This window comes from Elephas maximus, chromosome 6 (assembly GCF_024166365.1).
Source record: "Elephas maximus indicus isolate mEleMax1 chromosome 6, mEleMax1 primary haplotype, whole genome shotgun sequence".
Lineage (NCBI taxonomy): Eukaryota > Metazoa > Chordata > Mammalia > Proboscidea > Elephantidae > Elephas > Elephas maximus.
The window spans coordinates 141,130,962-141,149,916 of record NC_064824.1 but is presented as its reverse complement, the minus strand read 5'-3'; the positions used below and the strand labels follow the sequence as shown (position 1 = coordinate 141,149,916).

The following is an 18,955-nucleotide window of genomic DNA, read 5'->3' as shown; positions in this document are numbered from 1 at the left end:
AAGGAGACTGCCAGGCTTTTCTTCCTAGTTTCTCTTAGTCTGAAACCTGTTCAGCATCATAGCAGCACACAAGCCTCTGCTGACAGAACCCAGGTCTCCTGTGTGGGAGGTGAGAATTCAACCACTGAACCTTCGACCGCTGAACTGCCACCGTCCCTTCAACCCTACTAAAAACCCGTTGCCCTTGAGTCAATTCCGACTCATAGTGACCCTGTAGAACAGAGTAGAACTGCCCCATAGGGTTTCCAAGGAGCAGCTGGTAGATTTGAACTGCCAACCTTTTGGTTAGCAGCGAAGGCCTTAACCACTGTACCACCAGGGCTTCGATCCCACTAAAATGGCTGAAATTAAAAGGACCATGTATTGGCAAAGGTGTGGCACATGTGCACTTTCATACATTGGTGGGAATTCCAGTGGAGCAGCCACTTTGCAAAATAGTTTGGCAGTTTCTCATAGAGTTAAATATATACCTGCCCTACCTACGGCCCTGGTGCGGGGCAGCATAGCCCAGATGGTGGTCGTTGGCTTGTCTCTGCGAGCCCCTCCACCACCCTTTGCAGGAGCCTACTGTCATATTTAAATGTGCACCTGTGAGTGTAGAAGAGCTTGTATTCTTAATCGGTACAGGTGTGTGTATTCAAATAAATCTTCTTGCAAATTCCAAATAAGCCAGTTGGCAAATTTGTTTCAAGTCATTAAGCAGATTACACAGTTTAAACACTCAGAATTCATTACATCTTCAGTGTTTTGAGCAAGACTTAGCTGGTGGTCCAGCAAAACCAGGTTTCATTGATTGTCGTCTTGAGTGCCAGCAAGCAGCCGAGACCACCCTTCCTATCAGACCCTCAGAAATGTGCCTTCATAGCCAGTTGAAAAGGAGGCCTGGTGGTGCAGTGGTTAAGTGCTCGGCTGCTAACCTAAAGGTCAATGGTTCAAACCCACCAGCAGCTCCAAGGAGAAAAACCTGGCAACCTGCTCCCATAAAGATTACAGCCTAGGAAACCCAGTGGGGCAGTTCCACTATGTCCTACAGGGTCGCTTTGAGTCGGAATTGACTTGGTGGCACATAAAAACAACCATTTGAAGGATTCTGGGTAGTGCCTTCTGTCCTACAGGGTCGCTCTGAGTTGGAATCAACTCGACAGCACTAGGTTTGGCTTTTGTTTTTGGTTCGGGTAGTGCCTGGAGTCCTGGTGGTACAGTAGTTAAAGCCTTCAGCTGCTAACCAAAAGGTCTGCATTTTGAATCCACTAACCCCTCCTTGGTAACCCTATTGGGCAGTTCTACTCCGTCCTGCAAGGTCACTATGAGTTGGATTTGACTCAATGGCAGAGGGTTTGGTGTTTTTTTTGGGGGGGGCGCGGGGGGCAGTGCCTGGCTGTTTGTAAAGGAATTAAATGTCACAGGTAAACTCCCAGGGCAGAGGGAGTTGGTTGCTGCCAACCCATTGTCCCCCAAAGGAAAGAAAGTTCCAGTGCAGGCTGGATGAAGCCTGTGCTTCCTGAGTCGTGGGCCCTGCTCTCGAGGGGGCAGAGAGGACCCAGATGCACCAGCGTCCACTTCCCAAGCGTCCTCTACCACGCTTCATGGCTCCAGCCCCACCTGTGAGCCCACCTGGCCTTCTCAGGACGACCCCTGCGTAGCTGGCTGCAGCCCCGGTAGCTGGAGGACCCACAGTGTAGGTCACTGTGCGAGGGACGTGGGACGGGTGGAGAGCAGGCACCAGGCCTGGGGCAGAGGCCGTGTGTCCTAGTCATCTAGTGCTGGTATAATAGAAGTACCACAAGTGGATGGCTTTAACAAAGAGATGTTTATTCTCTCACAGTCTAGTAGGCTAGAAGTCCGAATTCAGGGTGCCAGCTCCAGGGGAAGGTTTTCTCTGTCAGCTCTGGAGGGAGGTCCTTGTCATCAGTCTTCCCTTGGTCTGGGAGTATCTCAGCACAGGAAACTTAGGTCCAAAGGACGTGCTCTGTTCCTGGCGCTATTTTCTCTTTTTTGTCTCAAAAGAGATTGGCTTAAGACGCTACCTAATCTTGTACACCTCATCAGTATAGCTGCCGCTAGTCCATCTTATTTTTACATCATAGCGATAGGATTTACAACACATAGGGAAGTCACATCAGAAGATAAAATGGTAGACAGTCAGACAAGGGAATCATGACCTCGCCAAGTTGACAGATACTCTGGGGACACAATTCATCCTTGACACTGTGCCATCCTAGCCTGCTCCACACCACCCCGCCCTGCACCATGGTTCTCACAGCAGAGGACGGGTCAGTGTTGCGGTTATGTTCCTCTGCTGTTCTTTGCTTGTCCAGAGTTTGTTTGGTTTCAGCACTGCCACCAGAGCAGAGGGGGGGTCATCCAGGAGGTAGGGAGTGGAGGTGGGGCTGGTGTCCCCTGGACGGGCCATCATGCGGACACCCACAGCTTCCACATTCCCCTCTGAGCGTCTGCGTACTCACCCCCCACCCCCGCCTCTGCTTTCTGCCCCCAGGAAAACACAGCACAGCTCCCTCGACCAGAGCTCGCCCCCCCAGAGCGGGGTGTCAGCCTCCTACAACCACCCGGTCCTGGGCATGTACGACGCCAAAGACGACTTTCCGCTCAGGAAAACAGGTAAGCGTGCGAGGTTCGCTGTTGGCCGGAGAGCACCCCCTGCTGTTCCCTGTGAGGTAGTGTTCTCACACACCCATCTCATCCCACAGCCCATGCTACCATTGAAGGGACCCTGGTGTGCCAAGTGGCCCAAGTGAACTAGATGGTAGTGACGGCTGATGCTCTCAGTGACTGTTGGGGAGGCTCTGAGCACCCCGGGGTGATGTTTTTGTGTTTCTGAATAGCTTGCATGCCTCTCTGTGAGGGACCCCAGAGTTCCATCTCACAGAGAAGGAAGCTAAGGCTAGCCACTGCCCAGTGACGTGGCCAGAGTTGAGGTCCCCATTCCGGTCACACTGGGGCTCCCCACCTCAGTCGCAGGTGTCATCAAGGTTGGCCTTGGCAGCCTCTGCTCAGGGTAGCTGGCTCCACCTGGCTGCACCAGCCCACGCAGCAGTGGGGTCCCTCGTTTCTGTCCATTCTGTGTCTAGTAGACATTCATTACCCTGTTCCTGTCCTCTAGGCAGTTGTGGACATTCATAAAGTGCGCTCCGTGTGCCAGGCCCTGGACGGTACGTGTCCGTGGGCAGTCATGGTCCTGACAGGGAGGAGGGTGGACAGCAAGACCTGGATGTACATCAGGCAGCAGAGTGTCCCTGGACGGAGCCAGTCCAGGGCTGCTGGGGCGTGGGACCGATAGGACACGGTGGATGGCAGCCCCGTTGCTTCCCTCAGTCCCCCTCAGCACCTCCGCGGCACCCTGCTTGACCATGCCAGCTCCCGAACCCCCCAGGAGCCCTACCCTCCACCAGACCTGGTACCAGATGGGCTCGTTTTTAATCAGTTTATCCACAAAATGTATCAATAAACAAGTGAATTTTTCCCTGAATGCTAGTAACTGAGCCTCTGGGTAGCTATGTTGCCTCAGCGATGGAACACAGCCGGCACCACTGTGAGACAGGACACGGTGTGTTTTCATACCTGACCCTCACCACTGCAGCGTGAGAAGGGCCCCATTTCTGTCCACACGCACTCCTGGTACTGGTCACCTCGTGCGGCCTCTTGTTCTCACGCAGAACCTGGGGCACAGGAGGGGGCCCGGCAGTGTGAGGATCACCACGCCTCTGCCTTAAGGCGTGCTGTGGCGTGTGTGTGCCCTCACCACGCTCCTGTGTTAAGGTGTGGTGTGTGTGTGTGTGCTGGGGTAGCGTGACGCGTGGTCTCATCACCGTGCTCCTGTGTTAAGGTGTGACCTGTGTGTGCCAGGGCAGTGTGATCTGTGGACTTATCACCCACCCCTCAGTAGCAAGGCCCTCAGTGGCCAGCAGGAGCGGCCCTGCCACTGCCCACGCTATTCCCTGGCAGTACATGGGCTCCACTCGCCTCTGTCAGGCGTGCATCTGGCCGCCACCAAAAGGGTGCTCTTCCCCACAGGGCCAGGGACAGCGTGTCCCCTTTGTGGGGGCCGCACCAGCCTGCAGCCTCAGAGCAGCTTCTCCCCACCGTCCGCTTCCTGCCCCCAGGTTGGACAGACAGAGCCTGAAGCCCGTTCTGGTTTCAGCCAAGCATTCCAACAAGATATTGGTGAACGAAGAGATACTGCTTCTTGCCTGTATTAATCAGTCTTTTTTGATTGACTTTTTTTGTTTGTTTAAATGATGGCTGGCAAGAAATCTGCTTAAGAACAAAGGAGAACGTGACACTCCTCCATTACCTCAACTGATAAGTGTTTTCCACGTAGAAGTGGCTCCTCTAGCCCGTGGAGAAGGCTGTTTGTAATGGAAACATTGTCACGTTTCATCATCCAAGTCTTAGGAGCGAGTCGGCACTTGCTTTTTATACACAAATGATGTATACACCCGCGCCCCAGGACCAGGTGAGCTGAGGGAGCCCCAGGACCAGGTGAGCTGAGGGAGACAGGTGCCCCAGGAAGGGTCTCTCTCACTGTGCAATACGCCCAGATCAGGCTGAAGGTCTTGAAATCTGGTGCCTTTTTCAAGCAAGTCTTTGATCTCACTGGGAAACCTGATTTAGGTTGCTCACTTCTCCCTCCTCTTTCCGGAGCCCACTGATGACTGTGTTTTGCCTCAGAGCCCCCGCCAGCATAGAGAAGGTTCCAGTAGCCTGGCCATGGCCAGGCCATCAGTGCCGCCTCCCTGATGTCCCCGAGAGCTGGCCTGCTCCCCTCTGCCCTAGTTGCCTAGCCCATCTTGGTCCTGATTCCCAGGGAAAACTTGACCATGAGCTCGTGGCCCTGGAGGGCAGTGAGCTTGCTATTCCAGACAGTGTAAAAACAGCAGGGTGGCCAATTTTAAAAAAGGTGAAAAGCCATTAATTTGCTAATCTACGTGTGGTAGGAGCTTGAAAACAGCCAAGGGAACCTCAGCTCAAAGGCCCAGTTAGCTCTTCTCTCTGAATTCTCAACATGGTCCCTGGCTCTGAGCGGCCCCCACCTCCCTGATGGCATGGATGGCAGCCTGGTTAGAGATGCCAGTATGAGCAGGGAATACCGCCGAGTGGAGGGCTGTCCCGGGAGGCATTCTCCTGGGGAAGGCCACTCCATCAGGGGCACCGTCTCTCAAACTCACCTTCACGGGATTCTCTGGGAGCGTCACAAGTCCTGCCACTTGTGCCCCCTACCCAGATTGTGACTTAATTGGTTTGGGGGGCAGTCTGGATTCCCTGTGTAGGACCCTTTGTGAACTTAAGGTTGCAAATTTGCAAATGGCTCTGTACACACAAACAGAGCTATTTACACACCAAACCCAATACCCTTGCCTTGTGGCCAGGTGCGCAGAGGGAGACAGGTGCTCCCCACACTTGAGCCCCAGGGCCAAGTGAGGTGAGGGAGAAAGGTGCTCCCCACACCCAAGCCCCAGAACAGGTGAGCTGAGGGAGACAGGTGCTCCCTATACCCAAGCCCAGGATAGGTGAGGTGAGGGAGACAGGTGCTCCCCTCATCCAAGCCTCAGAACAGGTGAGCTGAGGGAGACAGGTGCTCCCCATACCCAAGCCCCACCATAGGTGAGCTGAGGGAGACAGGTGCTCCCTGCACCCAAACCCAGCACGGGTGAGTTGAGGCAGACAGGTGCTCTCTGCTCCTGAGCCCAGGGCCAGATGAGTCTGGGGAGACAAGTGCTCCCCATATCTAGGTATTGTGAATGGGCTTTGCTAACTCAAGGTGGCACCTTCAGGGTTTGGGGGCTTCACTGAGGGACGTCCTAGCTGGCTGTGGAGGACAGCCTGTGGAGCCGAGCTGGCAGTTTGTTTCTGGAAGTTTCCATTTAGAGGAAGGACTGAACCACGTGGAAGGGCAAGCTCCCGTGTAGTTTAGGAGTCGTGATAACCGGCATGGCAGAGCCCTGAGCGACCGTGTTGGTCAGTTCCTCAGAGCCCATGGGGTGCGTGGCCAGGACAAGGCAGGCGAATGATTAGGAGAGCATCAGCTGTCACCTGTGTGGGTCCCTCACCTCCTGTTTCCAGCCCTGCACCATTCACAGTGAATCCTCTTCCTTCAGTTCCACCCCTGCTGAGAACGTGCATTTCCAACAGGTCCTGGGGAAGCCGGACACAAGGAGTTGGGGGTGGCTGGAAGCCTGGTCAGTGGCACTGCTGACCCGTGTAACCTCGCGTGCACAGATGTTAGCCTTTACTCAGTGCTGGGGACAGTGATGGGGTGAGAACACCCTGCCCTGTGCTTCCTGGGTGGCCATCCGCATTAAGCAGCCATATGTCCACATGCCCCTATTTGAACCTCCAGTACGATAGCATGAAGCGCTGTCCGCGTGGCTGAATGGCGCCTCCTTTCCGTGCAGCTTCTGAGCCCAACCTGAAGTTACGGTCCAGGCTAAAGCAGAAAGTGGCTGAGAGACGGAGCAGCCCCCTGTTGCGCAGAAAAGATGGGCCAGTGGTCACCGCTCTGAAAAAGCGCCCATTGGATGTCACAGGTATGTCAAATGAGAGGTAACCTGCCCCCAGCCCTCTTCTCTGGGGCCCGCCTGCCGCCCTGCATCTGTTTGTCTCTGGACCCTCGGAGAACCACCCATGCACACCAGTGGCACCAGGGGACGCCCTGCTGGTCTTGTCCTGCAGTGGTCAAGGGGGGTTACTCCACAAAGGGCCTCAGGCAGAGCCCCTGCCCCGCCACCTCTGCACCCGATGCTGGTCCCTGACAGCGGGCGCTCCTGGGCACAGGTGGGGCGAGAGAGCCCAGGTTTGGTGTCGCAGGAAATGCTCCCTGTAAGTTGCAGTTTCTCTGAAGACAGCTTCACTGCTCTTGCCCTGTTAGTGGTAAACCCATGTCCCTGGCTTGCTCCTACTGCCTATTAAACGTGTCCAGGACGCTGAGGAGCGTTTGAGTCCTCACTGGCGAGAGCGCCTGTCAGTTTGTCACTTGTGGGAGCAGATCACCAGATCTTTCTCCTGCAGAGACACTGGGGTCTGAACTGCGTACCCTTCTATTAGCAGCCGAGTTCTTAACCGTTGCACCACCAGGACTCCTTCAGTTCCTATGAGGGGGAAGAAATTAAAAGGAGGGCGGAAAACTGTAGCAGGTTTAGCTCCTTAATGAGACTGCTCTTGACCCCCCTCTAGAGGTCGACGCCGGAAGTGCCAGCGTTTGCTACTTGGGGAAGTAGGGCTGTTAGCAGTCAGTCCTACTCCGTCCTTTAGGGCTGCCATGAGTCGGAATCGACTCAACAGTAATGGGTTTTCATCAGTCGGAATCTACCCAAAGGCACTGGACTTTAGATGAGTTGTGGAGCCCCAGTGGCGCAGTGGTTAAGAGCTCAGCTCCTAACCAAGAGGCCAGCAGTTCAAATCCACTTGCCACTCCTTGGAAACGCTATAGGGCAGTTCTGTTCTGTCCCATAGGGTCATGGTGAGTAGGAATCAACTCAATGGCAATGGGTTTGGTTTTGGAGTTTTAGATGGGGCGTGGAGCCCTGGTGGTACAGTGGTAAGAACTACGACTGCTAAGCAGGGGGCGGGCAGTTCAAATCCACCAGCCACTCCTTAATTAATTAATTAATTAATACCACACGGAAGTAAAATTTTGCTGAAGATCATTCAAAAGTGGCTGCAGCAGTATATTGACAGGGAGCTGCCAGAAATTCAGGCCGGTTTCAGAAGAGGTCGTGGAACCAGGGATATCATTGCTGATGTCAGATGGATCCTGGCTGAAAGCAGAGAATACCAGAAGGATGTTTACCTGCGTTTTATTGACCATGCAGAGGCATTCGACTGTATGGATCATGACAAATTATGGATAATATTGCAAAGAATGGGAATTCCAGAACACTTAATTATGCTCATGAGGAACCTTTACATAGATCAAGAGGCAGTTGTTCGGAGAGAACAAGGGGATACTGATTGGTTTAAAGTCAGGAAAGGTGTGTGTCAGGGTTGTATCCTTTCACCATACCTATTTAATCTATATGCTGAGCAAATAAGCCAAGAAGCTGGACTATTTGAAGAAGAACGGGGCATCAGGATTGGAGGAAGACTCCTTAACAGCCTGCTTTATGCAGGTGACACAACCATTTTTTGGGGGGACAAATCTGCTACAAAAGACCTTTATTTATTTATCATATATATATTTATGCTTTAAGTAGAAGTTTACAATTCAAGTCAGTTTCTCATAAAAAAACTTACACACACATTGTTATATGACCCTAGTTGCTCTTCCTACAATGTGACAGCACACTCCTTTTCTCCACCCTGTATTTCCCGTGTCCGTTCAGCCAGCTCCTGTCTTTTCATCTCCCCTCCAGACAGGGCCTACCCACATAGTCTCATGTGTCTACTTGAACTAAGAAGCACACACCTCACCAGTATCATTTTATGTCTTATAGCCCAGTCTAATCTTTGTCTGAAGAGTTGGCTTCAAGAGTGATTTTAGTTTTGGGCTAACAGAGAGTCTGGGGGCCATGACCTCTGGGGTCCCTCCAGTCTCAATCAGACCATTAAGTCTAGTCTTTTTACTGGAATTTGAGGTCCGCATCCAACTTTTCTCCTGCTCCATCAGGGACTCTCTGTTGTGTTCTCTGTCAGGGCAGTCATTGGTGGTAGCTGGGCACCATCTAGTTCTTCTAGAGTTAACACAACCTTGCTTGCTGCAAGTGAAGAGGACTTGAAGCACTTACTGATGAAGATCAAAGACCACAGTCTTCAGTATGGATTACACCTCAACATAAAGAAAACAAAAATCCTCACAACTGGACTAGTAAGCATAGAATCATCATGATAAATAGAGAAAAGATTGAAGTTGTCAAGGATTTCATTTTACTTGGATCCACAATCAACACCCATGGAAGCAGCAGTCAAGAAATCAAAGGGTACATTGCATTGGGCAAATCTGCTGCAAAAGACCTCTTTAAAGTGTTGAAAAGCAAAGATGTCACCTTGAAGACCAAGGTGCGACTGACCCAAGCCATGGTGTTTTCAGTTGCCTCATATGCATGGGAAAGCTGGACAATGAATAAGGAAGACCGAAGAAGAATTGACACCTTTGAATTGTGGTGTTGGAGAAGAATATTGAATATACCATGGACTGCCGAGAGAATGAACAAATCCGTCTTGAAAGAAGTACAACCAGAATGCTCCTTAGAAGCAGGGATGGCGAGACTAGGTCTCACATACTTTCAACATGTTTTCAGGAAGGATCAGCCCTGGAGAAGGACATCATGCTTCGTAAAGTACAGGGCCAGCGAAAAAGAGGGAGACCCTCAATGAGATGGATTAACACAGTGGCTGCAACAATGGGCCCATGCATAACAACGATTGTGAAGATGGTGCAGGATCCGGCAGTGTTTTGTTCTGTTGTACATAAGGTCACTATGAGTTGGAACTGATTGGATGGCACCTAAGAACAAGCCCGACAAGCCACTCCTTGGAAACCCTATGGGGCAGTTCTGTTCTGTCCTGTAGGGCCTCTATGGTTCGGAATTGATCAATGGCAACACGTTTGGTTTTGGTTTTAGATGGGGTGTCGCCCCGCAGGGCCCAGAATCTGGAGATGGGGGGTTGTCTTCACAGAGCGGAGCACTGGGTCTGATGTCTAAGACTCTGTGGCTGGTCTGTCACAGCACAGTGAGTTGTGGTCACAGGGACAGGTGAGAAGGGCCCCTCTAGGTCACTGGTCCTCACATAGACCCAAAACTGAGTCCCAGAGCCTTCTAGAAGGCATGAGGCCACGGCTTCACCCCACAAACACGCCTATGTATTTTAGGGATTTTTTTTCAGCCCGGATGTGGAGGCCCCTGGTGGAAGGGCCTGGCTTGGAACACTCTTGGGTCTATGAGAACAGGAAAAGGGAGGCTCTGTCTTCATGTCCTGGGGTACGTGACGCCTGGCGTCCTCATTCTGGTCCTCAAGCAGGCTTCTCTCTGCTGGTCGTCTTCTGTGGAAAGGCCTCCTCTACAGAGACCAGAGTCTCACTGAGTCCCTCGCTGGGGAGAGGACAGTGGAATTAGGGACACGTGAGGGGGGTGGACTGGTGGACACAAGGGCAGCTGTCTCCTGCAGGAGGAGGGGGGAGCTGCGTGCCCAGGAGCCGCCACACTCACGGCTAGACCTCCCTCCGTGGCCTTTATTCAGAGCCCACGGTCTGTGGCCATCTCTCCAAGTAGAAAACGTATGGCCGTGTTGCCAGTCCGTGCCTACTTCATGCTGTTGGTGAGCCCAGGGCCGTGCCAGCCACAGATGTGACGAGATGGGGCCTGGCCTTCCAGGACAGCAGGGCCATCTGAGAAAGCAGACCCCACGTGGGTGAAAACCAGCGCACCCTTTGGCCGTGCCTGCAGAGTAATGCCGTGGGTGACAGTGCATGCTGGGGGCCCAAGAACAGCGGGAGAAGATGGCCTTGGCCTGTGCTCAGAGGACATGTGAGTCTGGGACAGAGAAGAATGAGAGGATTACGTCTCCCAAGGCCAGCAGCCCCCAGTGGCTGGGATGGGGAAGGGTGCTCTGAGCAGCGCAGAATGTCCAGAAGACAGAGCCAGGGGTTCTGCAAGGGTGGTCCCAGAAGCACGCTGGGGGCGGGGGGAGGCGGTCCAGCACTGAGGAGACAGAAGATATGTCTGAACAGCGAGGACGAGGGGAGACTGCTGCCCCAGCACTGTCTCTGCACCGTGGCAGGAGATGGTCATGGGAGGCCACCCAGGGGATAACAGGTTCTTACCGTCCCCCTGGTATTCATCAAACCCATGCCTGTCGCAGGGCTTTAAAGAGGAAGGTGAGGTGCCCACCCACCCGCTGTCCAGAGCTGTTAACTAGTAGTGTATCCTACCAGCCTTGCCCTGCACGTTCTTCAGAGTCAGGTTCATACCAGACGTATGATTTATAGCCTTTCTCTCTTGATATTGTCACAAGCACTTTCTGGCACCTCTGGTGGTATTCCATTTCTGATGATGTAAGTATTGCCTTGATGGTCATTCATTTATATCCATTTCCTTTACTGGACTCCTGAAAGTGGAATGAAGAAAATATCAGCTAGAGAGTGAAAGTCTGAGGAGGCAGTATTTTATTGTCCCCCCAAAGTTATGCTGGTTTCCCGTGTACAGCATGTGAGATGTTCTTGTGTGGCGCCGTTGGAGGTGGGATTGGAGGACGATGTGGTGGGGCTCGGTGTATTGCTGGAGTCATGTTGCTGGCAGGCCATGGTGGACGCACTCAGGGCTGAGGGACAGTCACGGTCAAGATGGAGAGTTGGAGGGCGTGGAGCAGGTGGATTTGTCTCCACGGCGAGTGGCAGCACCTGCCGCTCCAGGCAGCTCCCAGCTGGTGAAATGCAGACGTGATTTCAGCAGCAGACACCCAGCTCTGGGTCTGGGGTTTGGTGGTGGCAGGTAAGGGAATGAGAGGTGGGGGGAGGTGAGGGAGGAGGGGCGGGCAGGTAGGCCAGGCCCCAGGTTCAGGGTCAGTGTCGGGTGGCGAGCAGGCCCATGCTTTCTCCGGGGAGTGCCAGGCGTGGTGGCCCTCTGAGGCCCAGAGCTTGCACTGGGAGGGGTTAGACACCTGTGGTGGAGGGTGAGACCAGCTGCAGCTGGGCCATGGGCAGCAGCGTGCACAGGGCGGCGTGGTCCCAGCCTGGCCAGGCCGGCTCGGATCTGATATGCCCTCACCCCTCTGTGGGCGGCACCTCAGCCCTGTCTCGGTGCAGTGGGGTGATGCTGTCCTTGTGATTGGACGAACGCGCCCAGAACAAAGTCTGTCGTGCAGTGAGAGCCATGGAGCATCCATCCTGTCCACATCCCCACCTTCCTCCTCCTCACGACTGCCCAGCGTTATCTTCGGGACTGGCTTTCAGAGCCCACTGGGCAGCTGTGCTGGCTTGGTGGAGCATACCTGTGGGTTCCAGTGGGTCTGCACGGCCCATGAAACCCCCCAGCACTTCGAGTTGCCCGGGCTGAGGACTCGGACCCCAGCAGTCTGCTTAAGGGCCATGTCTCTGGACCACCCTTGGGGCCATGGCCACAGCATTTCTTCTGACCTGTCAGCACTACACTACTCTGGGTCTGGGGCAAGGCCCCCCTGCTCTCTTACCCCAAGGGGCAGATGGGCCACAGTGCGTGTTTTCTGGAAGGTATGAGCTAGGTGGTGCCAGTAAACTAAACAAGAATGTGTGCAAAATGAAACCAGCCCAGATATCATGCCAACGAGATGTCCTGTGGGGTGTACCCTGAGGCAGCAGCAGGGGCTCTTCGGGCATGAAAGGGTGGTCCTGAAGTGTACTCCATCCCTCTCCAAAGTCAGGGTGAAATCCCAGACTTGGCTCCCTTACCCAGGACCGAGTCACTTGTATGGTTACCGGTGCTTTGAGAGAGTTGTGTTTTCAAACGGCACATCAACCAGGGCAGCCAGTAGCGGCCTTTCTCCTAAATGGTTGTATCTCGCAGGACAGACAAGAGGATTCTGTTCAAAGTGAAAATGATTGTGTTGGCTTCATCTGAACTGTTCTCATGAGTGCAGCAGTTTGACCTCTCGCTGTTCAGTCATTTGGTTTTTCTTTTGTTGTTAGGATATTAGAAGTGTATAAGGGCTTCTCTTTCTGGTGGTAAAGATTGTCCTGAAGTTCAAAGGAGGTGTAGGATGGATGCTGTGCCCCCCTTGAAAGGCCAGCGTGGGCAGCCAGGGAGCCGTGTACTTCGTAAAGCCTGTGAGGAAACTGGGGGCTGCACTGACATAGGGGATGCGCCCCTCACCTTGGATTGGAGTGGGGGCGTGTGCCTTCTTGTTGGGGGGTTACTGTGGTAAGCACACCCCTTCAGGGAAACCACAGAGGCAAGCCCTGCCAGGCCGTGGTGGCTGCCGTCAGGCCCCTGCTGGGTAACACTGTGTGTCTCCGCCCCAGATCCCACGTGTGCCGTGGTGCCTACCCCACTGTGCCTGCTGTCGGCCGCGCCATGTACACTCACGATGTGTCTCTCCACCCCAGACCCCACATGTGCCGTGGTGCTCACCCCCGCACCCACTGTTGGCCACACCATGTACACTCACCACGTGTCTCTTCACCCCAGACTCCGCGTGCAGCAGTGCCCCGGGCTCCGGGCCCAGCTCACCCAACAACAGCTCCAGCAACGTCAGCTCGGAGAACGGCATCGCGCCGGCGGTCCCCAGCATCCCGGCCGAGGTCAGTGTGAAGCGTCTCTGTCTGCCTGTTTCCTGTGCCCAGAGCCAGGTGCAGATCTGTGGTGAGCCCCTGCCCCGCTCATCTTGACTTCCCAAGTCTGAGAGAGGGGCGCTGACATGGGATCCTCCTGCAGAAGATGCCACGGGCCTCTTCCATCCACTACTGTAAACAGCAGTCACCGAAGTGCGGGCTCCACGTGGGGCTGCCGACTCCCACTCTCCTCTGGGTCTTTTTCAGAGCGTGGTCTGTTAGGTGCCATCAAAACACAGATGTGTGCATAGATGGGGACTCAGGTGGGCAGGACCCTCTACCCAGTACCTGGGGAACAGTGGACGTGTAGGAACACGAGTCAGAATGTTTGCTGTGTACTGGGAAACGCACAGATCAAAAACCGGCCGTGCACAATTCCTGGCCAGAGAGGGAGGTGTCAGGGAGACCTAGGAGCCCAGGTGGTCAGGGTGTCGGGTAACCCACAGAGGGAGGGCATCTCCGAGGAGCCACGGAGGTCTGCACCCCCTGCCCCCGCCTTTGTCAGAGCGTGCTGGGCTTGATTCCCCACGTTTGAGAGGGATGTGGGGAAACTAGAGTGAGCCAGAGAGGCAGCCAGACAGAGAAGGTTCTGGAAATCACCAGGTGGGCATGATCGCAGAGACACTGGTGTTCAGCTGAGTGGAGAGTAGATCTAGGGGTCCTCTGGAAGCAGCCAGGTGGGGGGCATGGGCAGCTGTGTGTCACGCCCTGGCCAGAACGGGGCTAGGGAGACTTTCCAAGACCGCACATTCTGGGACATTCTCCCAGGCATTCATCTCCTTTATCTGCGCCCTTCAGCTCGTGTCCATGAGATGCTCCCCATGCTGGCCCCTCGCTGCCCTGGGGGTCAGGGTGCCCATCCAGGGCCTGCTTCGGCACAGCCGCCCACGCTGCTCAGACAGGCGAGAAGCTGTGCTGCGCCCGAGGGGCCATGTGATGGATGACTGGGTGCCCGCAGTCGGGAGGCCCCTGGGCATCGTGTTTTCTGGTGTAAGGAGCAGAAACGCCGGCTGCTTGGTGAGGCCAGGCTCTGTTGGCTAGGAGGTTTTTCGGAGTTCTTTCTTACAGGAGGCTACAACTTACTCAGTACAGTTCGTTGCTTTCCTCCTAAAAACGTCTGGAAATGTACCTTGCCCTTGCAAAGGGTTGACAAATACTCGTTTGGATACCCAAGTACAAGAGCATAGCATTTTCATTTCAAATTTCTAGACCCTTGATGTATAAAAAGATGTTTTAGAAACTAATATTGTGGTTAGGAAGGAATTCAGCACAGTGATCTTAGCTTGCTTAATTCCCGTTTTCTTTTACTCTCTTTCATAGATTTTGTTTATTCCTGGGCCTTTTCAGCCCACTGGTTTAAGTACTTATTTAGGTTATTAAAAGCCTGAACGATCCTTATCTGCTAAGAATGAGGTCATGGCTGAGGTCTACCTTTAATTAGCCTTAGGATACAGCCTGGAAGTTACTTCCTGCCCTTTGATCTGAATGCCAGTTACATCTTGTTAATTGTGGTCCTAAGTGCTTATGTTTGTTTAATGTGCTTAGTAGTTAATTGTGGTCCTAGGTGCTTATGTTTGTTTAATGTGGGCAGTGACGTACTTAGTAGTTAATATTGTAGCGATGCCTTATTTGGGGTGGATCTTCGTGGTTCCAGCTTAAGTTCTGTGTTCATTTTTACAAATCGTGGGCGGAGGGCCGAGATGCCACGTGTCCACCTATTTGTCAGGTGCACTAAGCAACATAACCAGCTTCCTCTCCAAAAATAAAGTAAGTAAAACAATAGGCCTTGGCTACAAGCAGGAAATTAAAACTTTGTAAACATGTAGAATGTTCATGTGTTTTGATCCCAGTGTTTGTTACGTGGGAGGGTCATGTTGTACTTGGCAGCCTCAGGCTTGTTCCCTGAAGGAGAACTTGCTGATAGTTCTTCTACTTTTGACAACAACCTTGTTGTCTAGGAACGCTGCTTCCCACCATAGCGTTTTAATCACAGCTGCACAGTTTAATAGGTGACAAGCCCAAAGGTAGTTGAAACCATGCCTCTGGGATGAGATACACGTAGCACTCTGTTTCTGCTGAGGACAGGGGTGTTCCTTCTGTCTCACCTTCATTTCACCTGGCGAACTTTCGCAAGGTGCGTGTTTCCGAATGACTCTGAAACATGACGCCGTGTGTCAACTAGCCCCCTAAGGGAATCGGAGGGCACAGCCTGCTTAAACACGTGCCTTGAGGTGGTATTCACCCCATCCTCCAGTAGGAATAGAGAAGAAACTCCTAGCCGGGCTGCAGACCTGCTCACCTAATTTTTCTCTTGGAAACGAAGTTTCACAGTTCCCAGGATGCCGGTTGTCTTCATTGCATAGTCCACTCTGAGGACAAGGAGAAAATCCTTTCATGTGTTCGTCATTAATGCTCCTTTCTTTTGCCCACCATCCTCTCTGCCTGAACCCTGTTAGCGGACACTGCCGTAGAATCAGTTCTTCATTCTGTCCTTCGTGTTTGCTTGTTTATCTACTGTGTACAGGATACAGTGGTGAATCAAACATAATCCTTTCTTAGCAGAGTGTCCGTTCTAGAAGAGAACGAAGCTAAACACCACTGTGATTCACGTCCTCTGGGACTGCCCCTGCCAGCCCTTTTCCATCTGTCCTCCTCGTCCCTATTCTGGCGTCACTCTGTTAGCCTGAGCCCGCTTTTTCCAAAGTGTGGGATTCCGTCATTTGTTTTCATAATTTAACAATAGACAGTATCATAAACAAGTTTCCAAGCAATCACTGCAACATTTTCCCAACCTCTGAAATGTCCTTTCGCTTGTCTAACCCTGATTTATTGCTGGGTAGGTGGCGGGTCAGCAAAAACGGGGAAGGCCCTCAACGAGATGGGTCGACACGGGCTGCAACAGCGATCGTGCATAATGACGATTGTGAGGACAGCACGGGACCGGGCAGCGTTTCATCCTGTGTTCTCTTGCACACAGGGTGGCTGAGTTGGAGCCAGCGACACAGTGGCACCTAACAATTTTCCCCTTTGGTTTCTGCCTTTGATGCCTGTATAGAAAAAACGTTCTTGATTCCAATAACACATTCTTAAGGGTATCATCCAAGATTATCATCTGATAATTTTATGGTGAAGAAGCAATTCAAATGAAAGTACCCAGAGTTTGTGGGTCATAAATCCCAAGTGTTTTCGTGCAGCCCCTCTGCGTGCGGCGGCCTCGAGGCATTGCACTCACGGGATACAGGCTGTAACTTGTCCACTGCGCTTTTGCACTGAGGTGTCTCGTGACTCTGGGGGGGTCGGGGGAGAATGCCCTCAGCACGTGTTTGCCGCCCTTTTTCTGGCTGTGTGGCTCACGTTTGACCGAAGAATTCCGGTTGTGACGTTCACCCATGTTCTGCCCACAGACCACCCTGGCGCACAGACTGGTGGCCCGCGAGGTGACACAGCTCCCTCTCTACACATCACCTTCCTTGCCCAACATCACCCTGGGACTTCCTGCCACTGGCCCTTCTGCTGTGAGTAGGCCCTCACTGTCTGTGATCAGTGCCAGCACGGCCCTCCCTCTGACTGTCATTGTACATTCCAGGGGGCAACCATCACATTCACCCCCAACCATCACTCGTACGTTCCAGGGGGCAACCATCACATTCGCCCCCAACCATCACTCGTACGTTCCAGGGGGCAACCATCACATTCCCCCCAAACCATCACCTGTTGTACATCCGGAGGGTGGCCATCACAGTCCCCTCCCCCGACCATCTCTCATTGTACATTCCAGGGGGTGGCTATCACGGTCCACCCCACAAACCATCACTCGTTGTACATTCCAGGGGGCAGCCATCACAGTCCCCCCCAACCATCACTCGTTGTACATCCGGTGGGTGGCCATCACAGACGCCCCCAGACCATCTCTCATTGTTCGTTCCAGGGGGCGGCCGGCCAGCAGGATGCTGAGCGCCTTGCTCTCCCAGCGCTCCAGCAGCGGATCCCCCTCTTCCCTGGCACCCACCTCGCCCCCTACCTGAGTGCTGCACCCCTGGAGCGGGACGGCGGGGCCGCACACAACCCTCTCCTGCAGCACCTGGTCTTACTGGAGCAGCCGCCGCCACAGACGCCCTTGGTCGCAGGTGAGCGCGGAGCTGCGGGCCGCAGCAGAAACTGTGGCGCGCCTCGGCTCCCTGCAGGGCTGCGCTGCGCTGCGCTGCTGAGCCCGGGCCAGCTTTGAGAGGAGGCGGGAGAGCCTGGTCCGCCCCGAGCTCCCACCTCCTGCCCTCGCCCCTTGGAGCGTGTGCCGGCCACGCAGCTTAAACTCGGACAGGGCGCTGCCACGCGTGTCGGAATAGAACTGTGCTCCACGGGGTGTTCAGGGCTGATTTCTTGGATCCAGATCGCCCAGGCCTTTCTTCTGAGGCACCTCTGGGTGGACTCAAGCCTCCAGTCTTTGGTTAGCAGCCAAGCACATTAATCATTGCCTTAGCTTAGCCAGCGTTAATACCGCGAAAGGCCAAAAGCTTGCAAAGCTAGGCTGGCGGGCATGAAAACAGGAGTGACTTCCACGTTCGCGTTCACTCCCTGAGCCTGCCTGACACTTTGGGTCCGTGCTCCGCTGGGGTTGAGCCTCTGATGGACGCACAGAGCTGACTCAGGTAGACAGCCATTCCTGTCAGCAGCAAAATAAGAAAACAGCACTGTCTGTGAGGGATGGCTCTTTTTAGAAAAACATAATTTAGAAAAAAATAGGAAACTTTAGTTATAAGATCTTCCAGGCAACAATAGTATAAAAGTGCTAGTTCCTTGGTGACAGGATGTGTGGGGCTTGGCTTAAAACGAGGAGGAACTCACCCCCTCCGCCCCGGGGGCAGGCGACATGTCACCCCACCCCACCCTCAGCTTTGCCTTTGGCTTCCTGGAAATTGCACTTGTGTTCAAAACTAGAAGCAAAAGCGACCCCAGAGCCACACCTCTTTACACTTGCCGCTGTGTAACTGAGTGGGAAACGCAGTGCTTGGCGTGCCATGCAATTCGGAACTCCAGGGGTCTGCGACTTGAGTCTGGGTGTGGGGCGAGTATAGGGCCCAGGTGGCACAATGGTTAAGCGCTCAGCTGCTATCTGAATGATTGAGCAGTTCAAACCCAGCAGACGCCCTGCGGGAGAAAGACATGGCTGTCTGTTTCTGTAAGGATTACAGCCTCGAAAACCCTACGGGGCAGTTCTACTTTGTGCTGTAGGGTCACTATGAGTTGGAATCAGCTCAAGGGCAAGCGGTTTGCTTTTTGGGTTTTTTTTGGTTTTGGGGTAAGTTTGGGTTAACTTTGGTTTGGTCTGGTCCCGGGGATCTGGGCTTGGGATTTTGTTCTGCCTATACTCATTTGCCTCTGGAGCGCTGGGCTCTCAGTGTCGCTGTACTGGCCAGAGCATGGGTGTGCTGTCCCCTGCCCCCTGGGGTGGCCGTTTAGATGAGGAGGCCGCCTCCTCACGCAGCCTGGACTGCAGTGAATTAGGAGCCCTCGCTGAGCCGGGCTCTATTTCTCACCTGCCTCACTTTGCTGGCCAGTGAGTCCCCTCGCCTCGATCAGAACCCCTGCCCTACAGCGTCCCCAGGGAGAGCGAACCCCACACAGCGCTTCACCCTGGGCTTCAGAGAGAGCAGTGGTGTCCACTTGGTCTCAAAGGATCTATCTGAAAACACATCAGAG

At 53.7% G+C, this 18,955-nt stretch overlaps 1 protein-coding gene across 19 annotated transcripts in view; it reads left to right on the top strand.

The window, feature by feature from the left end:
* Positions 1-18,955, top strand: part of HDAC4 (histone deacetylase 4) — a 338,424-nt gene that overhangs the window by 243,968 nt on the left and 75,501 nt on the right. For all 19 annotated transcript variants that reach the window (XR_007518011.1, XM_049888576.1, XM_049888584.1 and 16 more), the window contains 5 exons: positions 2,498-2,619; positions 6,414-6,545; positions 13,116-13,228; positions 16,663-16,773; positions 17,187-17,385. Coding sequence is in view for 18 of the 19 variants with exons in the window: in XM_049888576.1 (XP_049744533.1) it covers positions 2,498-2,619; positions 6,414-6,545; positions 13,116-13,228; positions 16,663-16,773; positions 17,187-17,385 (677 nt within the window). In the remaining variant the exon portion in view is untranslated. The remainder of the gene's footprint in view (positions 1-2,497; positions 2,620-6,413; positions 6,546-13,115; positions 13,229-16,662; positions 16,774-17,186; positions 17,386-18,955) is intronic.